We start from the raw sequence: 26,761 nt of genomic DNA, 5'->3' as shown, positions 1-26,761 counted from the left end.
TGTGTTCAGCTTCTATTTGTTCTTCTGGCATAAACACATATTGTGTGTGATTCCAGTTTAATGGGGACCCGTTTGTATGCCAAGCAGCTGCATTTTAGGACCTATTGCGTGATTTCATAGCTCTCTGAAAATTGGTTCTATTCAGAACAAGAGATAGAAGAGGAGAAGGGGGGTGGTGTGTGTGGGGGGGGAGAGCTTCAACACACAATCATTTCTTTTCAATTGGAGCCAGAAAGGTTGATGACAACATGACCATTGTGTTATAATGATAAGACCACTAAGGCATCTGTACCTCTCATCAAGGCTTTCACACAACAGCAGATACAATTTAATTCACTGCTCTGTCAGCAGTGCTGATACCATTATGCCGTCTGTCTCCACAGTTATAATCACTGTCCTCTGAGAAATGCGGTTGAAATGATCTTGAGCAGTCAAAGAAACTCTCAATTAAGGCTGCCACTTCCAATGTGTCAGATTGTGTCTTATGCACTTGGTACAATTTTCACTTCCAATCCTGTTTATTTACAATGTCTACCAGTAATTACGCTTAACGTGTCATTTAGTGAGGGGTGCCCCTGCCAAGCCGATTGTTGGGTGCTGCTGTACCATTGAGTGGGAGTTTCTCGAAGTCAATGCCATCAGCAGCTTTTAGGCCCTGATGGGATGCAGTAGTAATGTTGATAATGCAAGTATCGTGCTCATCAAGTCATAATTAGATGCCACTCAAATGTGCCACTTGTAATAACAGTGTTGATTCATGTTTTTCTCGGTGACTGCAACTACTAATTAGTTAAGTGGTTTTTGGTTGGCCTGCATTTGCTGCAGATTATTATTACCCCTGAAAAAATGTCAAGGTTAGAGATGTTTCTGGCCATTTAGTGCTGCTTTATGAATTTGAATATTAACATAATAAGAACTTTGGACAGACTTAGGAAGTAATACATTTTTGTATTTAATTTGGAGAGAAATTTTTCCCTGAGTTTAATCATAATTGCAGGTTAATTAAGCTTAAATGAAGCAAAAGTAATCTCTCTTTGTGTTATGTGAGCCCAGTGCTTTTTGCCTAACTTTGTTGGGTTTCACATTTTGGGTGTCCTTAGTTTTTTTTTTTTAAGCCAAACACATGTCAGTAAGTATAGATGTCTACAGTTGAGTTTGAAATTCTGAGCATTTTCTTTTAGCTAGAAATATGGGTGAAAGGAATGGCATGTTTCTTACTTGATCTTCAAAGTATAATTCAAGTTCTAAATTACTTTATACCTTTAAATCTCAATTTATATAGCCCAGCTACCAAAAAAGAAAACATAAAATTACTATTTTTCAGGCATTGGTAAAATAACAAGTAAAATTTTGTTTTTCTTCTAATCTTCCTGACAGTCTATGATGCAAGAAGCAATTTATTAGCATCTACTTTCATCATCATATAGTACATAAATCTTGTTCCTCTACTTTTCTGCCCTGGAGTTTATTAAATAATAGTAAACACTTCCTCACTTGTTAATAAAGATTTTGTCACTACTATTTGCAATATTTACCTTAGCTAAGCTGCCACATTTTTATTCTAGTTATGAGATAAACTTTAGATTTTTAAAAAATATTTCTCATTAGCTAATTTTCCTTATTAGATCCATGTGTTTTATCCTGCTAAGAAAAGTAAATCATGTTTGCTACTTTATTTATGAGTTCTTTTGTTTAAATTAGTGGACATGTCTGTGGTTATGTACACAACTACATAGAAAACAGACACTTAAAAAAATCCTAAACAGTTTTTCTTAAAATGTGTGTAATAGCAGTAAAAGTTCTTCGTTATATTCTTTTTTCTTTCTACATTCAAATATTAGTAAAGATTTAATCAGGGCAGCATCTTAAACACTTTTTTTCCATAATAGCTAAAAAGGCTGGCTAGCTAAAGAATTGAAGTATTCTTAATCATAGGACAAGATGTGTGGGCTTCTGGAATAGCTGACTAATCTTTGAATGCTGAGACTCTTTTTCCCTCATTCCTAGTTTCTCACATGGTTATAGAGGAAGTTAATTTTATGCAGAACCATCTTGAAATAGAGAAGACTTGTCGAGAAAGTGCTGAAGCTTTGGCAACAAAGGTGAGACTATTCAAATAAAGGAATTCTACCTGAGCTGTTTAATTTCAACTTGCTTTTCTAAACAGTGGTTTCTCTCCTGTTTTGCTTTTCTAGTTCTCAAATCAGTTTACTCTGATGATGAGGAAAGGGTTGTAAGGTCTCAGAATCCTGGAATATGATTATGTAAATGTCTGTCTTCATGCAAAGGTTATTTTGATTGTAAAAGGAGCATTTGTATGTGTGTTTCAGCATTTGTGCTTTTTGCCTATAAAAAATGGTCCCCGAGTAGTCTGTTGAATGGGACTTGCCAAATGTCTATGCATTTGGTTAAAATTCTAACCAAGTTTAAAACTAACCTGATGTGACATAAAAGAGCAATGAGTGTTTCATGTTTGAATCACATGAAAAAGTCAGCCTCAAGCCTTACATTTCAAGTGATGATATGTGAAAGCAAAGTGAGGGCATGCTAAGGGTGACCTCCAGTGCTCCACTGATTGCTTCTAGCTGATGAATTTACCAAGTGTGTAATTTTCTATATTCTACCTCATCAGAAGTACATTATTATTAAAGAATGTTTTTGTCTCTGTCTTATGTATTTTGGGTTGGGTAAAATGCATCTGAACCACTTCATCAGAAAATGGATTACAGTAATTTCAACCAAATTTCATTAGTAATTCTGGTTGTTTCTTTCCCCTCACCCCCATCACCTACCTCCAAAGTATTTCTTTGGATGTGACTGAAATTCTACAGATCAATCAATCAATTTATCTATATATCTGTCTATTTAATTTGTGTGCATTAGCAGTCTGCTTGCTAGAGATATTTGCTTAATTGTTTGCATAATGACACTACATTAGAATTCATAAGATATGCAGTCAGAACCTAACTAAGAAAATAAATATGTGTATGTAACTTCTCTTCTGTTATTTGTCTGAAGAATACATAGCAGTACAGGCCATTGCTTTAAAAACAGTGGTAACATGGATGCTTTCACATCGTTTCTACTGTGCTGTATATCACTCAAGTTTACTGATGCGTAATACTGTGTGAATTCTCTTTTCATTTCCTTTATTTCTTCTTTTGGAACAAGTGGAAAAAAGATGTATTTGGAACATACTAGCTCCTCTGAATCTTGTAATGGCTAAGGACAGTCTCTAATTTTCCTTTTTTATTAACAAGTATTCCTGTTGCTGTAGTACATCCTGACTACCTCTCAGAACTGTCAGAGTTTATGGAAAGCAGTGGTTTGGGAGGCAGTATATACAGGTTTTATTCCTTGTTATGTCATTTTGGGCATATGTGGCAAGTTAGTTCTGTTCCCTGGACTGCCGTTGTTTCATCTTAAATGACAGGCTAGGCTAGAGTTAGGACTGGAGTGAGAATAGGGTGGGGTGGACTTTTCTTTTTTCATGATTCACTTTAATCATTGGTCCATATGTGGCCTCCTTTAAAAAAATTATTTTATCCGCCCCCGCTGGCCCCTTTTCTTATTTAAGAAAATAGGGCCTCTAGGAGTGTGGCCCAGGCATGTGTATGTTGAAAAAGCTGCAAAGCGACTGTTACAGTCATCTCTGGGTATGAATCACTGTGTAACTAATCTCTAAGGTCACTTTTACAATTTAGTCTTGACAATAGGATCCTTAACTTATACAGTTGGTTGTCTGTTCTTTAAAAAGCCTTTTTGAAAATGGACATTCGGTTTGTTTTTGAGGATACAATATGAATTCATGGGGCTTGGAATGAAAAACAAACCGGAAAACCTATTCAGTCAAACGCTATAGATGTGCTCATTGGATGTGGAAGGTACTACAACTTTGAATGCAAAGTTTGGACACTTCGTTATATGTGTGATTAATAAATGATAATTGCATGTCCTGATTTAGTTATCAGTTGTCATTTTTGAAAGTAGGCTACATTTTCTAAGCAGCAAACTTTCTGTAAATTAATTCTTATTTTTCTAAATCTTCTGAATCTTTTCTAAATCTGCTCTCAAATTAATGACAAATGGAATGTTTAATTCTTATGATGCAATTTACATAATTAAAAGTTTAGATACTTTGCTAAAATATGTAGGTTAAACTGATAAATATAGACCAATTATTTAAATTGTATGGTCCAAATCTGTTTAAGTTGCTTATTTTGTATCTTTAAGTATTCAGTAAACTGTGCCCAATATAAAAACTGTTTAAATTTGAATATAATATAAGATTCTGTTACTGTAGGGTTATAAAAGATTTATTTATGCATTGTGACTTAGAGAGTTCCAAAAAACAAGTAGCATGCCATTAACCAATAATTTGATGAGTAATAACTGCAATGGAATTGCTTAGCCAAAATTTGTGAATTCAGAATCCTTAGAAATGTTCAGTTAGTGTGGTAATAAGAGCTCATGTATATAAATCTTATATTTCTTCTTTCAAAATGTGAAAATGATGTCTCAGAGAAGACTTGAAATTTTCTGTCTGCCTTTTTTTCTTGAGTTGGTAACTTGGTTAAATAGAGTAATTGCATCACAGCCAGACAATAGCTGGTGGGTCTGGTGGCTGGTTTGATAGAGACATTAAACTCTTTTGAGGGAAAACTGTTAACTGTCAGCTTCTTAAGTATTATTGTGATGGTGGCCTGAGAAGTAGTATATTAAGCACCAGATGGCAAAAGTTAATCTTTCATTTTTTCATGAGTATTTAGGAGGAAGGAAAAAATGCATGCACGAATACCTTGGTTGAAGAAAACTAGCTGATAAATGATTTCCAAAGGAAAATTAAACACACAAGCTAAACTGCTTTTGTTAGTAGCTAACACTTGCTGAACTCTTACTATGTGTCAGTCATTATATTTTATATACACTTTATATATAATGTCTCATTTAATCTTTTTTTTTGTGTGTGTGAGGAAGATCAGCCCTGAGCTAACATCCATGCTAATCCTCCTCTTTTTGCTGAGGAAGACCGGCTCTGAGCCAACACCTATTGCCAATCCTCCTCCTTTTTTTTTTTTCTTCCCCCAAAGCCCTAGTAGATAGTTGTATGTCATAGTTGCACATCCTTCTAGTTGCTGTATGTGGGATGCGGCCTCAGCATGGCCGGAGAAGCAGTGCATCGGTGTGCGCCCGGGATCTGAACCCGGGCCGCCAGCAGCAGAGCACGTGCGCTGAACCACTAAGCCACGGGGCCGGCCCTCATTTAATCTTCATAAACACTATATATGTAATGTCTCATTTAATCTTCATATTATGGGATAGAGACTATTTTTATCCTTAGTTTGCTGATGAGAAAACTGCAACCCTGAAAGATTAGGTTAGTTCTAGAGGCAGAGACAGAATTTGACCACAGTGCTGAGTTCTTGACTCTGCTATACTGATTTTATAGAAATGTATACTAAAGCATTGCATTACTTTACATCAATGATTCTTAGTGTTGATGTCCATTAGAATCACCTGGGAAGCTCTGAAAAAGTACTATGCTCTGCCCCACTACCAGAGATTTTGGTCTGGCGAGGGTCTGCCCATTGGGATTTTTAAAAGCTCTCTAGAAATTCTAATACGCAGAGTTGGAAAACATTGGTTTAAATATTCGGAGGCAGAATTACAAATTGTCTTGGGGCTTTTCGCTTTTTTCTTAAATTATTATTTTCTTCTAACATTCAGAAAACATGGCATCATTTGGGAATTGAAGGATCCTTGAGCCTCTAGTGCCATGCTGTAGCATTCATTGTTCAAAGAACCCACAACAGTGTTTACTTGAATTTTCCATCTTAAGGAAGAGGGGTTGGGAAATAATGGGCCTCATATCTTATCCCTGATCCTCTAACGTAGTGTAGGAGTTGGAGGCTGGAGCTGTGGGCTGGAGATAGGGAATAAAGGGCTGTGTCTGATTCCCTGACTAGAGCTCACCAGGCTTCCCAGGAAGAATCCATGGAAAAGTTCCTGGCCATTTCTGAGAGATTCTTCCTCATTCCCCCAGAGAGGTCAGGGAACCCTCTTGTGCTCCAGACCATGCTACTTGGATATATTTAGATTCTATATTACTGGGGTAAGAATCAGACCTCCCAGATTTGAAATGGGCTGGGCTTTCCTTGAGAGAAACCCTGAGGGGTCCTAATTATGATCACAAATGAAGGACCAAAGCCAGACATATACCAAACTAAACATCATATTCTAGTTTAAGGTTTGTAGTTGGGAAGGGCAGGTGGCTTTCCAATAAATTGTGTTTCTGTTTGTATTTATTTCCAATGTCAATTACTAAATTCAGAACTTGTCATAGTGGGCAGTGGCCTTTAGTAAAGGATATGTGTTTACATTTCTCTATCTTACATTTTATACTAGAGAAATCAATCTGCTAAACACTTTCATTTACTCAAATAAGAGAAGACCTTTTATTTTTTAGTCTTGAGAAGAGAAAATATAAGTAAAACCGTATTTTCTGTGGACTTTGGAGCAAATTTAGTTTTCGTGTGTGCCTCGTACTAACATTTATATGCACATAAACCCATGAGCTAAAGAAGGTAATGGTAGTTGATAACTAAAATAAAAACCAAGTCATTTCTACATTCAGGGAATAACAAATACATTAATGAATTAGGATCCCTTTTCTCTGCTAAAAATTAGAACTCTTCTTATAGAGATAATAGAAACATAATTGAACTTTCTTCTATTGTGTATTATTAGAACTCTGTGTACAGTTAGTAGAAACACATCTTGAACTAGCTTAAACAAGAAAAGAAAAAAAAGTAGAAATTTGTTGAGAGAGGGATATTGGAGAATCCTATAGAATCGGTGAGCTAGGAGCGTTTCAGGAATGGACTGGAGCTCTGTGGTAAACCCTGTCTCCACTGCTTTTCTCTGCTGCTCTGTACATATCAGCTCCGTTTTGGCTTGCTACAGACTATGTTCCTCTATTCCTCAATTTAGGAGTGGAATGTGGTTGCCAGCAGCTTCTGTACATCCAGACACATGGAAAGAAACTCATCTCTTTGTTCCAGCCTCCAAATTTCTAGAGAAGGGATTCAATTGACCAAGTTTGGGTCATGTGCCTAATTTCTAGACTAATTAGCTGAGGCCAAAGGGATAGGCTATACTTAGGGGGAACATGGCTGGTCCCATAGAAATCATGTGGAACAATGAAGAGGAATGGCAGTGTCCAGAAAAGAGGGAGTGCTGGGCAGACAAACATTTAAAAAGTGTTTACAGTACAGCATCAAACAAGACATTTGCTTGAAATGAAGTGCCTTAATTAAGACCACTAGTGACTGAATAAATTGGAATTTGATTTAATCTATACTGATGTTTTATCTTAATCCTTCCTGTATTTCTTGTCAGTTATAACTAGCATTTTCACATGCTGCTGGCTATAATCCAGGCATCAGGTCTTACTTAAAGTAATAAGTTTAATATTAAAAAGTGTAAATAAAACCTTATTTAATGACTCTTCTAATTGTTATTTCATGCTGTGTGTGTTGAATATGTAAGACAAAAATGCACTTAATTTGTCTATTGTTTAAAAATCCGAGACACTCATTTGACTGCTGTTAAAATAACCGTGTTTATACTTTGCCTTAGCTAAATAAAGAAAATAAAACATTGAAAAGAATCAGCATGTTATACATGGCCAAGCTGGGACCAGATGTAATAACTGAAGAGATAAACATTGATGATGAAGATTCAACTATGGATCCAGACGGTGCTGCTGAGACTTGTGTCTCGGTCCAGTGTCAGAAGCAAATCAAAGGTAGGACTCCTGGCTTAATTATTGAGCATATTTTTGACTCCTATTAGGATAATGCTTCTCAACTCTGGTTGCGCACTGGAATCACGTGAGAACTTTAAAAAATACTGATGCCTGAGTCCTACCTCAAAAAAATTCTGGTTAGTTGTCCTAGGGAGTAGCCTGGCTGAGAATCATGATAGGGTATAACATTTGTGCATTATGATTTACTTTCTTGTTTGGGATTAGGCACTTTTGAAAGTATTGTCTTGACAGAAACAGCCAGTCAGTCTATAAACTTCTTAAGAATATGGACTTACGTGTTAAGATATTTTTGTTAAATGAAAGAAAGAATGAATAAAAATATATTTAGCTAACACCTTCTGTTAGTCTGGTTCTCTGTAGAATCTCTGGAAGATTCCTTGCCATATTACCTAGTCTGTGCCCTCAAAGAACTTCCCATCTGATTCGGGCAGTGAGCTGTAAGTGCTCTGCAACATTAGACAACTGTGTTGGTCAGCAGGTAGTGCTGTGAGGCAAGATCACATGATCCCTCTATTGGAAACACATGAATTTTATTCGTAACTATACATATACATGTTAAAGATGTAGAAAAGCAGTTTTTGGCACAATAACTATTGGGGCATTTTAACTAGCTAGTGTACATGTCAAAAGCAACACTTGTTAGTTTGTTTGGTAGATAAAACTTCAATTGGAAGTATAAAGAAAAAAGTATAAAGAAAGTCATCTTTGCCTGACTCTCCATTTCCTTAACTAAGTCAAAATAATATTTCTGTTGGTGGGAGGTAGAGGAAGTTAAAAGGATTTCCTTGTGTTCATAATTCTCCCTTCTTTTAGGTCTTGAACGATATGATCTCTTGTTCCATAGCCAGCCAGTGGAGAAAGTGATTTTGAAATAAGTGTCTGAGAACTCCTTCAAGCTGGGTTCATGTAAAAGTTTGATTTAATTTATAAATAACCATATAGCAGGTTTTGTAAGGGTAAGAATTAAAAACTAAGTTAAAAACTAAGTGGCAAAATCGTAGGTCTGGGCATGAATTTAGGTACTCTATGCTAATCCATGTATATTTTTTTAACATTTGAGTGGTAGAAGTAACTTTAATCTAATACAGAAGCTTTTGCACTTACAGTTGCTAATATTTTCATTCTAGTAACACAGTTTTCATTAAATCCCAATAATAAGAAATATGAAATAAATTAAGAAACAAAACACCCACAACTCTGGAGAGAAAATTACTAGAATTAACCCTTTTTCAAACAGGTTATATTTTGAGTCAGTTCAAATAATGTTTAAGGGCTATAACTTGGCAGCAAGTCAGGATTTTTTCCTTCATATCAAAATCTCCAATTATTAACTACCCAATTGTTTGTGTATATTGTATTGTGATAAGAGCCCGTGGCCATTATAAAATAAAAAAGAGGGGCTGGCCCAGTGGCGCAAGTGGTTAAGTGCGCGTACTGTGCTTCAGCAGCGGCCTGGGGTTCACTGGTTCGGATCCCGGGCGTGCACCGACGCACCGCTTGGCAAGCCATGCTGTGGCGGCGTCCCACATAAAGTGGAGGAATATGGGCACGGATGTTAGCCCAAGGCCAGTCTTCCTCAACAAAAAAGAGAGGAGGATTGGCAGATGTTAGCACAGGGCTGATCTTCCTCACAAAAAAAAAAGAAAAGAAATTAGTACAATGCCTTAATTTGTTTTGCGAAAGCATAAAAAATTTTACTTCTAAAATGCCAGATAGTTTTCTAGAATCTGGGTTTGATAGAATGCAAAGAAAACATGATCTGGTACATTTAACATAGTGAGATTGCCTGATGTGAAGTTGCTAATAACCATGGCTATATAGGGGGACACAGAGGTGAGATTTCCATTGTCCTTTGCTTCTTCATTTTCCTTTTAATTGTTAAATAACTTGGACCATAAGCTGCACATGGAATGGCATTTTGAATTCTTTTGACAGGATTGATTTCTTTTTTTAAAAGTAAGTTTATTTGCATTTTTTCCCCTTATTTTTTCTTTAAAAATGCAGAACTTCGAGATCAAATTGTATCTGTTCAGGAGGAAAAGAAGATGTTAGCCATTGAACTGGAAAATCTCAAGAGCAAACTTGTAGAAGTAATTGAAGAAGTATGTATCTTAGACCTGAGAGGCAAGACCTATACTGTTTTCAAGGTGTTTGGGGACTGGCTAAATCAAAAACTTGCTGTTGGAAGCTAATTTCTGACATGAGAACCATGTACCAATTTTAATCTTCTCTTCTCCCCACTATTTCAGACATACGATAAGGTATAGAAAATAAGATCATGAACATTCACATACCCACTACTTAGCTTAATAAATAAAACACTAAAATAGCGTTGATGTGTTCCCTTTTGTCCCTCATATTTCACTGTGTGAGGCAAATTTGTAAGAAGGATATCTGCAGTTTAAGTCATACCCTTATTGCTCCTGGTGAAGAGGTATTTTGCTTCTCCAGTGGATGGCTGGCTCAGTTGGGAAGGACTATCCCCCTGTGTACCTTCAACACAGGCATATATGATAGACAGTAAAATGGGTTCAAGTGGGTATTTGTAGAATCTTTTTCTTTTTCCTTTTGAATTGTCTTTAAGAACAGGAGTATATAATTGCCTTTCCTTGCACAAGGCTTCAAGGATCTGCCTTTGCAATCTCGATTTAACTTGTGTCAATGGTTCTCAGATTCTGTAGCTTAGAGCTTCCCAACCAATGTGCTATAGCACCTTGATATCCCTCAGATGGCTTACAAGTATGCCAAGATATCGATCCCTTGAGTGAGCGGCCTCATCCAATTACCTCAGTTCCCAGGCAAATATTATTTTCTTAAGGGACATAATGTGAAAAAGGTTGAGAAGCAGTGCCCACCAACCTCCCGGCCCCAGTTGCTTCTACTTATTGTGGCAAAACATCACAATGAGTGGGAAGAAGGCTGATGATATTTTGGAAGTGGCATTCCTCTTGGACAGTGTATACCAGTTACTAATTTAAACCAAAAACAAAAATATAGCTTACACTAAAAGAAATGAGTTCACAGACTATCTCCAAGTGCTGATGGATTCAGAGTCCCTTTCAGGACTGTTATCTTAATTTGTTTCTCTAGTGTAACTGTAGGAGAGAGACAAGAAAAACATTTTAGTGCACTCTATTCCTCAATTATGATTATTTATTGATGATTCTCTCCCCTCCCACTTAGAGGTGTTATTGGAACCCATTTCAGAAGTTATTTTTATGATGACTATTTCATACATCTGAAAAGTATAAAAAACAAAATGATGAACGTCTATATGCCTACTACCCAGCTGAATATATAAAACGTTAACATAGTGTTGAAAACCCGGTGTCTCTCTCCCTAATCGCGTTTTCCTTACCCCCTGCCCTGTTTCCCCAAACAAACCGTGGAAACTTGGTTTTTATCATTCCAATGCGTGTATTTACATTTTTACCACGATACATAGTGTTCTGAGTGTTTTTAAACTATATAAATGTACCTACTTTTTTAAATTCAACATAATGGACTTGAGATTTATCCACCCTGAAACATATAGCTTTACATTCTTTTTTTTTTAACTGACCTATGATATTCTCTTCTCCTATTGATAGATGCTGAAAATTATTTCAGAAATTTAAGTTTTTTGGGGAAGATTTTCCTATGTATTTTATTTAAATCAAAAGTCTTCAGAGTTGAAAGTATTTTTTTATTTAAAAAATTCATGTGTGGGGGCCCGCCCGGTGGCACAAGTGTGCACGCTCCGCTTCGGTGGCCTGGGGTTCGCAGGTTCAGATCTGGGCGCTCGCCGACGCACCACTTGTCAAGCCATGCTGTGGCAGTGTCCCATATAAAGTAGAGGAAGGTGGGCGCGGATGTTAGCTCAGGGCCAATCTTCCTCAGCAAAAAAAGAGGAGGATTGGCATCAAATGTTAGCTCAGGGCTGATCTTCCTCACACACACACACAAAAAAAATTCATGTGTGTTTTACTTAAGCCAAATGTCATCAAAGTTAAAATGAATACCAGAATTGAGTATTAGATCTCTGACTAAATGATTCATGTATTTTCTGGGTACACTCTAGTTGTATTTTTGTATTAAAAATATTAATCATTTACATTGGATGGCTAGAACACTGCCATGTTTAGGGACAAATGCCAATACCGTTTGGAATATGTAAATAAGTTCTCTACTAAATGTACATCCCAACGTAAAGAGCTGCCATTGAGGCTTTAAGAAGAGCTTTAATAAAAGCCTAGCACAGTGAAGCCAGTTACTGCTTTAAATTGTAACTTCATATTGAAAGTTGAACAGCAATTTGAGTATCACACATTGCCGTATGTCATGTTTTACAATTTTGGGTGTTTTCTCTCCTCAAAATCTCACATTTTTAGGTAAATAAAGTTAAACAAGAAAAAGATGTTTTAAATTCAGAAGTTCTTGAACAGAGAAAAGTCTTAGAAAAATGCAATAGAGGTATGTGTTTCCAGTCTTTTTTCTCAAATATATACGTAATTTATTTTGTTTACATATATTTTGTGTTGTTTTATACCTTTGCCTAAAGATTCTTGTAGCAAGGATCTTCTCCTATGTTGTGTTTTCCTAAATTCTAGCAATGAATCTCTCATTCCTGTTATTTTATCACCCACCGTAGAGTCTTGGGAATTTCAAAGTGCTTTCATGTGAGGAACTCATGACCCACTCATTTTGAAACTTCAAACCTAAATACTGTTCTGTCCTATGTATATCCTGGGACCATGACCATATTGGCTATCTCCTCAGTATTTATATATTTGGTAGGTTATTTAGTCAACCTCTCTTCAATCTAAAAGAGATTAGGGTATCTACATAAATACATGCAACATGATATGATAAAATTTTAAATTAAGAGGATATGGAAAATGGGACAAAGGGAAAGCGAGAGTATATATTGATTTACAGAGTGCATACTTGCTCCCAGGTCTTGCACATTTCCTGCCTGTGTACCTGAAATCTGGCTCTGAGCTTTCTAGGGGCAGGTGCAATGAGAGAGAGATTCATGATCACCTATATGAATCATATAAAAATGAACCTGTTGATCAGGAGAAACAGGCCTGGTCTCATGATAGAAGGAAATTTCCCCAAAGGCTAGTTCTAGAGAAAACTCTGTAATTTGAGCCTATCATCCTTGTCATAAAACAGAGCATCAAGAGGCCAGCCCGGCGGCGCAAGCGGTTAAGTGCACGTGCTCCGCTTTGGCGGCCCAGGGTTCGCAGGTTCAGATCCCTGGCATGCACCGACGCACCGCTTGGTAAGCCGTGCTTTGGCAGCATCCCATATAAAGTAGAGGAAGATGGGCACGGATGTTAGCTCAGGGCCACTCTTCCTCAAGAAAAAAGGAGAGGATTGACATCGGATGTTAGCTCAGGGCTAGTCCTCCTCACAAAAAAAAAAAAAAAAAAAAGCATCAAGTCTTATGGGGCTGTTTCCTATGTCCCCTGATTTAGGACAAGGACTGATGCCAAAGTGCAGTTCCACAAATATAATTCTAGGAAAGGGACTTCTATACTTTTCGTTCTCCTTTTTTACTTCAGCCACTCTCTGTCCTAGTTTAGAAGCTACAACACTAAAAAGAAATCTTTCAGACCCAAGGCCTTCCCTGTTGTTATTGGTGATGGTTCTCCATCTTTGCATCATTCATGAATTGAGATTTTTGAATAAATAAAGGACCTTGTAGTTAAGTGTGGGAGATGCACTGGATTATAACATTTCCTCAGCTCTTTCTACATTTAAGAAGATAGAAATCGTGTAGAAGAATTTTCAGTCTTGGTGCCCTGTGCTAGGAACAGAGGGTTCTAGAAAGGTTAATCACATGGCTCTTGCCTTCAGAGAACCCCCTATCTAGGAAGAGAGAGAGATTATATAAACAAATACATGACTAGGACCTACCTAATTTCTTTCAGAATCCAGGTAAAAAGGGCCAGGACATGTGAAAATTCACTTTTTATTGTAGTGTTCTAGACATAGAAACGAGAGTCAATTATCTTGCCCAGGGCTTCAGATAGTCGTAGTCTTCTTTATTTTCATCATGAAATTTCTTTTTTAAGTAGGTTTGAAAATAATTTACCTCTCAGGAACCTATAATTCACATCACAAACCACCACTTATATCGCTTTACTTGAGTAAGACCATTAGTCTTTCCTCTGAGGAGGCAGTAGATTTACAGAGTACAGAGTTTGAAATTCTATGTTATTACTCAGCAAACCAGTCCTTAGTCAGTTAGGACTGAAGTGCCCTGGTGGAACATTGTATGAAAGCAGCCATTAAGAGAGCCTTTTTAAAGATTTTATTGATATGACTCAGCTCAAGATTGAAAGTGCTGGCCAGAAGCAGATGGAGAGACTAATGTGATATCTACGTATGTTGTGCCTAATTTGTGATGGCGTCATCACTCTCTCTGTCCTGTCTATATCATTATTTAACAAAATAGGCCACAAAATGTCAAAAACGTAGCGAAGAATTCGTGTTGCTTTTATTTGACAGGACCTTCTCTTTGAAGATATCTGTCCAACAGTGCTTCTTTAATTCAAAGCTCTGACTCTGGGCCTGGATCTAAGGCCGTTTCTCTTCTTTGTAAACATAGAGAACACTTAAAAATAACATATATTTCTTTTTATTCTTTTCTTTTTATATATAAAGGTATAATTTCCCTTTTTGGTGGAAAGTATAGAATCATATAGAGAAAGGAAAAAAATCTCAACCTTTACAGTCCAGAGATAAGCACTACTAACATTTTAGTTTATATTTTTCCAATCTTAAACCCTGTATATACATTAAATTGTTTGTTAAATATGTTTGTAATATATATGGAAGGCAAAGAAAATCCCAGCAGAAGAAATATATTTTTACCCATTGGTACCTTACAAGCCCCTGAATATCCCTCTATACTCATACCCCTCCCTTGGATTTTTATCATTTATTTCATTTATAGTTTTGTCAAATACCTATAGATCCCTAAACAGCAGATTGTTTAATTTTGCATGTTTTTTAAGTTATATAAATGGTATCATTTTGCATATGTCTGTCTGCAACATTTTGTATTTGTGAGGTTTGTCTGTGTTGAAGAGCATTGTTGTGGTATGTTTATTTTCACTGTTGTATATTATTTCATTCTTCTATACCAAAATTCATTGATCTAGTATCCTGTTGGTGGACATCTGAGTTTTTTGGTGTACATGTCCAAGAGTTTCATGAAGATATATGCCAAATGTAAAATTTTATCTTCAGTTTTACTACATAATGCCAAATTACTTTTTTTGAGTGTGTGTGAGGATGATTGGCCCTGAGCTAACATCTGTTGCCTCTCTTCCTCTTTTTGTTTGAGGAAGATTGTTGCTGAGCTACCGTCTGTGCCAATCTTCCTCTATTTTGCATGTGGGACGCTGCCACTGTGTGGCTTGATGAGTGGTGTGTAGGTCCGAGCCCAGGATCTGAACCTGTGAACCCTGGGCCACTGAAGCAGAGCGCACGAACTTAACCAGTACGCCGGCACCCCCCCAATTACTTTTTAAGTAGATCTATAAGTTTACACTCCTGTAACCAGTGTATTAGTTCCCATTGTTCTGTATCCTCTCCAAACTTTATATAGATATACTTCTTAATTTTTGCCTACTGCATCTTTGGTGAGTATAAAAAGGTATCTGTGTTTTTACTTTTCACTTCCCTGATTATAATGAAGGTGAGTATCTTTCCACATATTTGTTGGCCTTTCACATGTTTCCTCTTCTGTGAAATGCCTTGTTGATGTGTTTTGTATGTGGCTTTTTTTTTTTTTTTTTTTTTGCTGAGGAACATTAGCCCTGAGCTAACATCTGTGCCATCCTTCCTCTAATTTATATGTGGGTCACTGCCACAACGTGGCCAATGAGTAGTGTAGGTCTGCGCCTGGGATCCGAACCCATGAACCTGGGCCGCCAAAGTAGAATGTGCTGAACTTAACCACTATGCCATGGGGCCAGCCCCTTGTATGTGGCTTTTAAAAAAAAAAATTAACTATTTTTTAAAAAATATATCGTGAATGTCTTTCCATTCAATAAATATGCTTATTCAATATAATTTTGATGGCAGAATAATATTTCTTGTACATACCATGTTTTACTGATCCTTCAATGTTAGACCATCTAGATTTCACTGTTTTCAGCAATGATGCAGAGAGCATCCTTGCAACTAAATCTCCATATATGTTAATGATTTATTCTCTTAGGAGAATAAATACATTCCTAGAAGTGGAATAGAGTCAAAGCATATGAATAGTTTTAGATTTTTGACTCACATTGCCAAGTTCCCCTCCAAAAAGATTTTGTCAATTTATATTCCAGCCAGCAATGGATGAGGGTGCTTGTATATCTGTATAAGGAATCTTTTCAACACTATTTTCCATCCATATTCCTGATAATCTGTGTGGCATATTTTCCATTTTCTTTTCCTTGTCTTCTTAAGTGTCCATGCTAGCAGTAGAAGAGTATGAGGAAATGCAGGTAAACTTGGAACTAGAGAAGGACCTTCGAAAGAAAGCAGAGTCATTTGCACAAGAGGTAAGTATCGTCCAGAGACCTAGTTTTTTATTTTTATTTTTTAAAGAACTTTGCAGATGACATAAAATATTTTTTGAGGTTGAATAAGAACTTGTCATTTAGAATTAAGGATCAGCTGATTTAGGGAGGCGGCTATGGAATAGTATTCAGTTTACTGAACTTGGTGTCTGAAGATCTGGGTTCAGATTGGCCACAGCAGTCAGTTATTAGTTGTATGACCTTGGACAAGTCCCTTAGCCTCTTAGGGCTTCACTTTCGCCATCTGTTAAATAGATGATGATACCTTCTAACCAAATGAATTTTAAAGACAAATGGCACGATTTTTAAAAAGTATTTTGTAAACTATAAAATGCTATATAGGGGAAAGGAATTATATTTAGGGATACCCATAACTTGTGATGGAAAGTCCAGCATGAGTACAAGATTTTTGTGTGTTTCAAGTAGCCTCAAGAGTCTAGGTTACATCTCCATGTACCATCTCAAATAACAGTGTCATGGTATTAGTATTTCTCTTCAGCTGCTATACCGTGCTCTCATGTGAGTTGATTCATCCACTTGCTGTGCAGCATTGCCATGTTGTACATCCATTATCTCAGCGTTTCACCAGAGTAATGATTCTCCTGTCGTGTTAGAGATAACTTTGAGCTTCTCGTGTTCTGACTTACCTTTGTGGACATGTAGTCACTGTGTATTCCATGGCTCTGGAACAGGTTTCCAGGGAAATGACGAGGCACCATTGGCTGAATCATAACAGCTCATGGATGTGGAGCTGATCTGCATGAGATTTCCATCACGTACAAAAATTCTGAATCTTTGTGCATACTATAAGTTGAAGGAAAGTAGCTAAGGAAAGGTAAAACATTCTTAGGTGGAAGTATCCAAAGTGTAGAAGGAAGACAAAGCATGAGGTTGTGGAAATGACATTTGAAAATCAAATTACGGTTTTGTGTGGGAGTCTGTCTGTGCTTGAATGTGGCTGTGCTAGCGATGAACTCTATAAAAGGTTTACTCCAAGAAGATCTGATTTGAAATATTATGATTCATTTCTTTCAGAGAGTTTAATGAAAGGTGAGTAAACATCGTTCTCTTATCACTTGTAAGAAAGAAAAAAGAACTGAGGTGTGTCAGAGCCCTTTGGAAAAAGCTGCAGAAATATAAATAATGGAACAGAATAAACAGTGGAGGGGGAGGGAGAGTAGAGATAATGTGAAGACACCTTCGTTGCAAAACTGAAAAGGTTAGCTGACTCTGACCCAAATGCCAGGCTCTTATTTTGAGAGAGATTTTCAGTTTTCCATCTGTTGTTTGTAGAATGATGTTAAAATACAAAGCAACTCAAAGAAAAACTTGAAGGCCATGCAGTAGCACAGAAGATAGATGGAAGAAGCAAGATTCCATTAAGAATATGAAAATGAATGATTTCTTCTACCATTCACCTGGTAGTGGTTGGTGGAAACAATCATGCTGACATGTTAACCCAGAAAGAGGAGATAGAAGTTTGAGGAAGGAAAGCAAGAGCCGTGGCTCTTATGTTACTGGTAGCATAAATATTTGCAATGGTGCTCAATAATTTTACAATATCTAGATTCAATCTGTACAATAGTGAGAAGAAAACTATTTTTTAAAATAAAGCTAGATTAGAATCAGTGTATCTTCCCTTCTGCATGGTTTACAAATTCTCAGGTTTTCAACGGATAACTACTGCTAAAGGGCACGTGACTTAATTTAATAAGAGAAGTACCCCTCTTTTGCATTTTGTTCCTTAGCGCATTCGGCAGCCGTGTTAAGCCAGACACTGTGCTGGTAGTGGGAATATCGTGGTGAAGAAAGCAAATAGGATCCCTGCCCTTGTGGAGCTTACAGTCTAAAGCCATAGAAGTCAATTTTTTTTTTTTTTTGTGAGGAAGATCAGCCCTGAGCTAACATCCGTTGCCAATCCTCCTCTTTTTGCTGAGGAAGATTGGCCCTGGGCTAACATCCGTGCCCATCTTCCTCTACTTTATATGGGACGCTGCCACTGTGTGGCTTGAGGTGTGTAGGTCCTCACCCAGGATCTGAAGCTGTGAACCCTGGGCTACCGAAGCGGAGCGTGCGCACTTAACCGCTGCGCCACCAGGCCAGCCCCAGAAGTCAATTTTTAAAGTTAATTTACTTTATATTTTTAATTACAAAAGGACTGTATATACCTTGTAAAAAATATAAACAAGTCTCAAATGTGTAAAGTAAAAATTGAAAGTTTCTCCTCCACTCCTACTCCATTTAAAAAGCAGAAACAAAAACATGATCCCCCTCAACAGGAGGAAACAACCAGTTGTCTTTATAACTATGTTAAGTCTTTATATTTCTTCAACATAATTTCAATTTTTTATGACTTTCTTATATTTTTTGAATATATTTTTCTTACTATTCAGTATAGTTTTTCTTTTCTTTCTTTTTTTTTTTTTTTGAGGAAGATCAGCCCTGAGCTAACATCCATGCCAATCCTCCTCTTTTTGCTGAGGAAGACTGGCCCCGAGCTAACATCTATTGCCAATCATCCTCCTTGTTTTTTTCCCCAAAGCCCCAGTAGATAGTTGTATGTCATAGGTGCACATCCTTCCAGTTGCTGTATGTGGGACGCAGCCTCAGCGTGGCTGGGGAAGCGGTGTGTCGGTGCGCACCTGGGATCCGAACCCGGGCTGCCAGCAGCGGAGCGAGCGCACCCAACCACTAAGCCATGGGGCCGGCCCTTTCTTTTCTTTTTTTAAAGATGTGTATACCTTGTTCAACATGTAGCTCCAGTATATACTGTGAGACTATTATGTAATCCTTTTTTCTTTCCAGACAACTCAGATGATATTTTAATGTTATTTTGGAAAGAATGAACTATATGTTAATGACAAAAGATTTTCTTCTCATTCTTTGAAATAATTTATGAAATTTCTCTGAAATTGTGATACCTATGATGTTATTTGTCTAATAAGAGACCCACTTCATAACTCTAGCCAGCAAGTTCTTAGCATAGCTAAAAACAAAATTTATTAGTGTTTTGGTAACTGAATTTTCTTTAAATTCATCTCTGGAAAGGCACTATATAGAATATTTTATTTTAGTGTCTTAAAGTCTAGAAAAGGTAGTCTAATGAGTAATTTTTTTCACGTTACCATTGTTATTTAAAGGAATTTTTTTCCTATCTGTTCTTTTTATCTAGTAATATTACTATTTAGAAATTGTTACAGGGTTTTGTAAAAAAAATTCATTATTAACATCCCTAAGACATAGTCTCTACTTTTTTCTCTTTAAAATAACAAAATTGAGATAGTTTTTAATCATGTAAACAAGTTTTCCTGAGTGCTACATTGAAAAGGAGCACTATCCCTTTTTCCCAAGAGAGAACCAAAGCACAGAGAAGCAGTACAGTGTGGAATAACGCCACCCTCTGCATTGATGCTAGCGTGTGCCCTCCATTGTTTTACTGCTGAGGTCACTGCCTCTGTCCTGGTCAGCCCCATTGACTGCTTCCTCTCTGCCTGCTCCTGGCCACCAAGCACTCTTGGTGAAAGGCCTCACTTCATCAGCTGTTAGTAAGCCTTTCATGTTGACTCGCTGAAGTATTTCCTAAGACACCAGCAAGGGACTCCAACCAGTTAAGTTTTAAGAGGCAAAAATATATAACAAAGAAATTACTGTAATAATAGTCACCCAAAATAACTCATTTCAATTATACCATTGGTCTAAAATTTAAGATACTATATGATGAATATTGATTACTCTTCCCTAGTATGTTGATGCCTCCAGTCTCACTTTTCTCTAGCCTAGCACTCTGCACGCACACACATGCATTCATTCACGCTATCTCTATACCTCTCATTCTTACACAGAAAGAGGAGTCAGCTGGAAGAAGAATGTAAAGTTCACTTAAAAATGCTGTTAGGAGTCTAAAAATGTGAAGTGGACTAGAAAATGGGGCTAATTTTGGAGTCTGTAAAACATTTCATGCTTGGAATCACCCATTGGCTAACTTACGTAAGTTAGGAAAAGAAATAACAGATGAATAGAAAATAATAGTGTTTTCAGTCATGTAAAGTTGTGAAGATTAAATGAATAATATATGTAAATTGCTTAATAAAGTGCTCAATAAATATTAATATACATTTTCCCTTCTCCTTTTTAACCTCCTACTGTTAACTACTTTTCATCACTGGGGAAAAACTAATCGGTTTAAAACAAAACATTAGATCTAATAAATAGTAGAGGAAGGAGGGGCTGGCCCGGTGGCAGAGCAGTTAAGTTCTCGCCCTCCGCTTTGGTGGCCCAGGGTTCCCCTGGGCCTACTCACCACTCATCAAGCCATGCTGAGGCTGAGTCCCACATAGAGCAACTAGAAGGATGTACAACTGTGACATGCAACTATCGACTGGGGTTTTGGGGAGGAAAAAAGGAGGAAGATTGGCAACAGATGTTAGCTCAGGGCCAATCTTCCTCAAAAAAAAAAATTAAAAAAAACATAGCAGAGGGAGGAGATTAGCCAGGTGGTTAAGAGCTTGGGTTTGTAAATCATTCAGATTGGGGTTTAAATCCTGGTTTTGCCACTTACATGTGTCCTTAGGAAAGTTGCTTAACCCCTCTGAGCCTCAGTTACCTTATTAGTGAAAATAGGATAGTAATAGTATCTACTTGACAGTGTTCTGAGGATTAGATGGTATAATATATGTAAAATGATTACCACTGTATCTATCACATAGTGTGTAGTGCATTTTAGCTATTCATAGCAGAAACGTTTAACTCATAGGATTGATGTAAGGATTAAAATAATGTGTATAAAATATTTAGTAGAGTACCTGGCACAAGATAAGTTCTTGATGAATATTAAGCTACTACTATTAGTCTTAATGTATTTTAAAGCAATAATAAAATATTAAAAACTGAAGTATAGGACTAAATTATTGTAATATTATATACCTTGTTGGGGCAAGGGTAAAAAGGTACTGAAGATTGTATGCAAGTATGAATGAAATCATAGCCATCGTTAATTCTGAAACTGTTACATTATATAATTCAGAAATTGCCTTTAACTCCACATTCTTTCCTTTTGCTCAAGTTTCAGTTGAGGAGAAATGTGAGATTGATTGGTATATACATTTTTGTAATTAACTTTTGCAGATGTTCATTGAACAAAACAAGCTCAAGAGACAAAGCCACCTTCTGCTTCAGAGCTCTGCTCCTGACCAGCAGCTTTCGAAAGCTTTAGATGAAAACGCAAAACTTACCCAGCTGCTTGAAGAAGAGAGAATTCAGCATCAACAAAAGGTAACAGATTTTCTTTTGGAGGCTTAATACACACACACATATTTAAAATGAGGGGAGTCAGTTCAGCCCCTTACAGTTCCGTATTTTGCCTTGCTAGGTTACTAAGTCTTTCCAGTCTTTTCACCTTTTAGAAAAAAATCACTGCCACATGAACTTAATTTAGTGTCTAACTGAAATTTATAGCGCACTTTTGTAGACTTTATAATGATCTTTAAACTGTCGAAAAGGGTTAGAAGAAGTGAGGGAAAGAGATACAACTCAAGAAGAGCTTGGGTAATGCACATAACGAAGTTTGGAAATCTGTGAGTTGATTGTGTTTTTTGGAGACTGCATACACTAGGAGAGTGTATTAGTCTCCAAGAGCTTGTGGGAGGGCATAGGTTTTATTCAAAGAGGGAGGAAAAGTCTATGCTAGTAGTAATTGTTTGCTTAGAGAAAATTTCTGATTTTGTAAACTTGCACAAATGTATATGTTTAAAGACATCCTAAGTGGTTATTTCAGTGTGTTTGAGTGGAGCTATTCCAGCTGACACAGCCTACCTCTGTATGCTAGGCAGAAAGGATAGTCATCGTGGTAGGTGAGAAAGAGGAGGCGGGAGAGGAGGAGAGGCGAAGAGGTGGAACAAAGCCTTTCAAGTTAAAGAAACCACTTAAGAAAAATTACATCAATATTTATACTACTTACAATGTACCTACTTTGTGAAGGAAAGGCTGTTAGCTGCTATTTATCATCACCTGTCAAAGTCTCTTTAAGCAACAATATTGACATTTAATCCTTGGAAGTTTCTGAAGTTTTTACAAAGTTGGTCGTGAAGTAGAGTTGATTTTTTTTTTCCTCAGTAAGAAATGTTGGTGTATTCCTAGAGAATCTCTAAATTAATAGGTGGTAACAGTAGTTGCCCCTGGGAAAGAAGACCGGGGAATAGACAGGAGGGAAAGAATTTTTTTTTGTCCCCCTATGCAGGAATTACCATTTCAAATAGAGAATGAAAGAATGTTTCTTTTTATTTAGCTTATGCTAGAAGTTTTTGGTTCTGAAAAGTCCTGCCACTTGCAGTTTGCTCATTTAGTAAATAACACATGCCTAGAACCTGTGGGAGTAAATTATTGTGTATGTACCTTGTTGGGGTAGGGGGAGAGGTACTGAAGATTAAAGTTATGAATGAAATTATAGCAATCAGTACTCCTAAAACGGTTACACTATACTATACAGTTTTTCTGTATAATCTTTTGTGTATGTGGTTTAAAATATTTCTTACCTGTCTGTGAGTTCCCTTGCAGATTCAGCAGTCTTTTAAACACAGCTGTATTGTTTTTACAATTAGAAAAATAACATATAGTTCTTCTAATAAACAAATTTTAAAAATACAAAAAAAGTTAAAGAAGAAAATTAACATTACCCCAGAATCCCATATTTTGGTGCATATCCAAACTTTATGTAAATATATAATTTTATGACTATAGTTTAAATGGAATCATACCATGCATACTGTTCTATAACCTGATTTTTTTAAAACAAATTCTAAAAGTAGTATTAACTGAATCAAAGGAACTTTCCTTCTTTCTTTTTTTTAAGATTTTTGATTCTTGTTACCAAATTGTTCCCCCAGGGGTCTTTTTAATACTGAATACCTGAATTTTTCTCTGGAAAATGGGTATGAAAGTATTAATCTGTTTTAAATTAATTTTTTAGGTATTATTTTACTTTTTTAAAACTCATGTTTAAGATTAAATTATCTGGGACATAAGTCTCCAGTAAATTTATATTGAATCAAATAGCTGATAATGATTTTAAGTATTATCTACATCCCAGAATTCACATAGTTCTTAAGATGGATTGGAATCTCTTTGCTATGAAGTGCAAAGTAAAAGGGAAACGTTAATTTTTTCCCTTTATTTTCCTTGATACAGGAAAAACTATATCAATACCCCATAAAAGTCTTTTTATAACTTACAGGTCAAAGAATTACAGGAGCAGCTAGAAAATGAAGCACTCCACAAAGAGATCCACAACCTCAAACAGCAGCTGGAGCTTCTAGAAGAAGATAAAAAAGAATTGGAACTGAAGTATCAGAGTTCTGAAGAGAAAGCCAGAAATTTAAAGCATTCCGGTAAAAGCATTGAGTAGGCTCCTGTGTCTTATTATTCATCTGTGACTCTCTCATGCCCGGTACAAAACCTGGCATATAGTTAATCCAGAACATTTACTGAATGCTATAGAAAAATACCAAGATTTGTTTTTAAATTCCTTTGTTCTAACTATTGCAATTCAGTAGAATGGCTGCTGTAATCAAATGATCAACAAATATTTAGACTTCTTTTTTGGATTCAGAGCCTTTGTGAGTGAGTATCACATACAGCATTAAGAGACAAATATACCTTTAATATGGGAAGACCAAAATTTCAGCATTTCGCAGGGCTTCAGAGATGAGTGTTCATTAAATTATTTTGTTCATCTTATTTTGTTCATCTTAGGATGCATTTTTAAAAAGAATTAAACTTTTTAGGTTCATACTACCTTCATCTTTGATGTCTAATTATACACATGAAATAATACTTTGAATATCACACCTAACAATAAAATGGGCAACAATATATATATTAAATGGAAAAACTTTTAAAACACCAGGGGATAGTTAAAGGATTTATTCATTCAACTCTGGAAGGCCTGACAGGACTGTGTGAGTTAGATTACTACACAGGGATAAGTAATAAGTTTCTGTTGGAAGGTAGGTAATTTAAGGAGGCAGGTCGTTTCCTTTATAACAGCTTCAATATTCACTTCAGAAATTTTTGGTTAATTTTATACTAGAATTTTGAAATCTGTACAGAAGAACCAAGTAGGCTTTTTTCCTTTAAAAAATATTTGATGCTTTCTAATCCACAATGAAAATTAATTACAATTTATTTTTTAAAAATTGATCTAAAATTAAGAAATATTGTATTCTTTTTAGTGTGTATCAGGGCAGCCTGTAGCCAAAGCCATCTTTATTATTCATGGAGGGGGCGGACACTAGAGGTATTTGAGATTCAATTTTGATTTAGTATCTGCTGTGTGTGTATCCAGCCATACCTTAGGATACTATAAGAAATATAGAGGAAAAGAAACCGTGCCTTTTGTCCTTAAGGAACTCAAACTCCCTTTGGAGAGAGAGACACAGGCATATAAAATAACTAGAGGATTCTTGGTGTCAGAGAGCGTAGCCCACACTGCTTATTTAAGTGTTGAGAGTAAAAACAAATGGACAGATGAGGGTACAGTCAGTCATGGCAAGTGGAGAGGGAGAGCTATTCCTGGGTGCAAACAGTATTCAGTACCTGTATAGCCCATTAGAGCCCATGTTAGAGGATTCGCATCTGTGATATAAATTTAAATTGAGCTCTTTGACGTCAGGAACTTTGTCTTGAACTGCACCAAGCACAGGTGCTTTCACGTTGTTGGTGCTTAGTAAATACCTGTTTCATTAATGACTTGAATGAACTGAATGAATAAATTATATTTCCAGAATGCTCTTCAAAAGAGCAGAAAGTTTCTGAGTTAGAAACAGTTGAGAGTCTGAGTCTGGTTTAAGTCAAGAACACTAGAATTTGCTGTTTTTGGAGGAAATTAAGTGGAGAAGGAAAGGATGATATTAAAATTCATTACTACATGTCATCTCTAAAATTAATCCTTGGTCTATACACTTTAAAAGTCAAGTATTAACAATTTCTTAGTGTTTGAGTAGTATATTCCATTGTTAACAAATATGTCTTCAACCTACTCAATCCTTACTTCCCACCCATCCAGCCATTGTCTTGAATTTGTTTTTCTTTTCTATAGTTGTATATGCAGCAGAAAGATGTAATGTTTTCTTGTAACATAGGTAAGGCCTCTCTTGCATGAGTGATAGTAGACTGGATGATAACAAGTTTAAGAAGTTGTGCAGTTTCATATTGAAATTTCTAACTTTGCCTTAACAAAAAGAACTTGATTTTGAGAGAGGTTATGTTTTTTCCTTTACATGTGAAAAAAGGTGTTAAAAAAAAAAAAAAGGAGATAAGTCGCTTATTTCAGCTCTTTTCCGAATGCTTGCTCCCTGTGCAGTTGATGAACTCCAGAAACGGGTGAACCAGTCTGAGAATTCAGTGCCTCCACCTCCTCCTCCTCCACCACCGCTTCCCCCTCCTCCTCCCAATCCTATCCGGTAAGCACATCCAGCAAGACTGCTCTGCATCAAATGTTATTCCTTGTCAGAGGACCTGGAGTTTATGTTAGTGATATCCTTTTTTCAAAATACTGGCTTAGATTGCATGGTTAGAGGGGTGGTAAAAAGTATGAAAGATATCAGCTGATGTTTCTCTCAGAGAATTTTCTAAAGGCCAGTGTATTATTTTCTTCTTACATATAGAAAGGGCCTTAAAAAACACCTGGCAGAGACATTCTTGTGGCCTGAAGTGTTCTTCTGTTGTAGATGTTCAGATTCCGTATGAATGTTTCAAACCCAGGAGCTAGACATTGAAAAAACATTTTTTTAAACTTCAGTTTCATACTTCAGTTTTAAGATTTCAGTCTATGACATTAGGATTTCCTTTAAGTGGAAGATCAAGGAATTTTGAGCTGCTTTGGAATGTTTTCATCTTTTTTTTCTCTCGCTAATTTGAATTTGAAAAGCTGTGGTTTATTCAATTATTTTAAAAATAAAAGTACTAAACTAAATGAAAATGTAACAGTACTAATTGTTATCAACTAGTAATTAAACTAAAAGTACTAATTATTTTTTATCTCTAACCTCATATTTAAACCTTTAATAATGCTGAGAGAGAAACCTTTCATAAGAGATTATGTTTAAATTCTTGTAACGGGAAATCATATATGCAGACAAGAATTCACTTTCTCTGAAGCCTAAGATGACCTGATGATATTGAGAGCCTGAATTAAGCACAATATATCCCAGGAGATCTAAGTCAAATTTTGCCTTCTTTGTAGTTCTTCATTCCACCATCCAAAATTTCATAAGACAGCCTACTTGCTGTAGTGACATCTTTCCTCCTCATGTCGTGATGTTAGCTGCTCCTTGATAATTTATTCTTGAACAAATGAAATTTAAAATTTTGC

General features: G+C 36.4%; 1 protein-coding gene across 3 annotated transcripts in view; it reads left to right on the top strand.

Moving 5' to 3' along the window:
- The window catches only part of SHTN1 (shootin 1), a 95,609-nt gene that overhangs the window by 28,318 nt on the left and 40,530 nt on the right, over positions 1 to 26,761 (top strand). For all 3 annotated transcript variants that reach the window (XM_058544087.1, XM_058544088.1, XM_058544089.1), the window contains 8 exons: positions 2,008 to 2,102; positions 7,639 to 7,807; positions 9,833 to 9,930; positions 12,199 to 12,280; positions 16,283 to 16,377; positions 21,520 to 21,666; positions 23,624 to 23,777; positions 25,751 to 25,850. In XM_058544087.1, the coding sequence (XP_058400070.1) occupies positions 2,008 to 2,102; positions 7,639 to 7,807; positions 9,833 to 9,930; positions 12,199 to 12,280; positions 16,283 to 16,377; positions 21,520 to 21,666; positions 23,624 to 23,777; positions 25,751 to 25,850 (940 nt within the window). The remainder of the gene's footprint in view (positions 1 to 2,007; positions 2,103 to 7,638; positions 7,808 to 9,832; positions 9,931 to 12,198; positions 12,281 to 16,282; positions 16,378 to 21,519; positions 21,667 to 23,623; positions 23,778 to 25,750; positions 25,851 to 26,761) is intronic.

Source organism: Diceros bicornis, chromosome 6, assembly GCF_020826845.1.
Source record: "Diceros bicornis minor isolate mBicDic1 chromosome 6, mDicBic1.mat.cur, whole genome shotgun sequence".
Classification (NCBI taxonomy): Eukaryota; Metazoa; Chordata; class Mammalia; order Perissodactyla; family Rhinocerotidae; genus Diceros; species Diceros bicornis.
The sequence above is the reverse complement of the archived record's forward strand: the minus strand, read 5'-3'. Positions and strand labels throughout refer to the sequence as shown.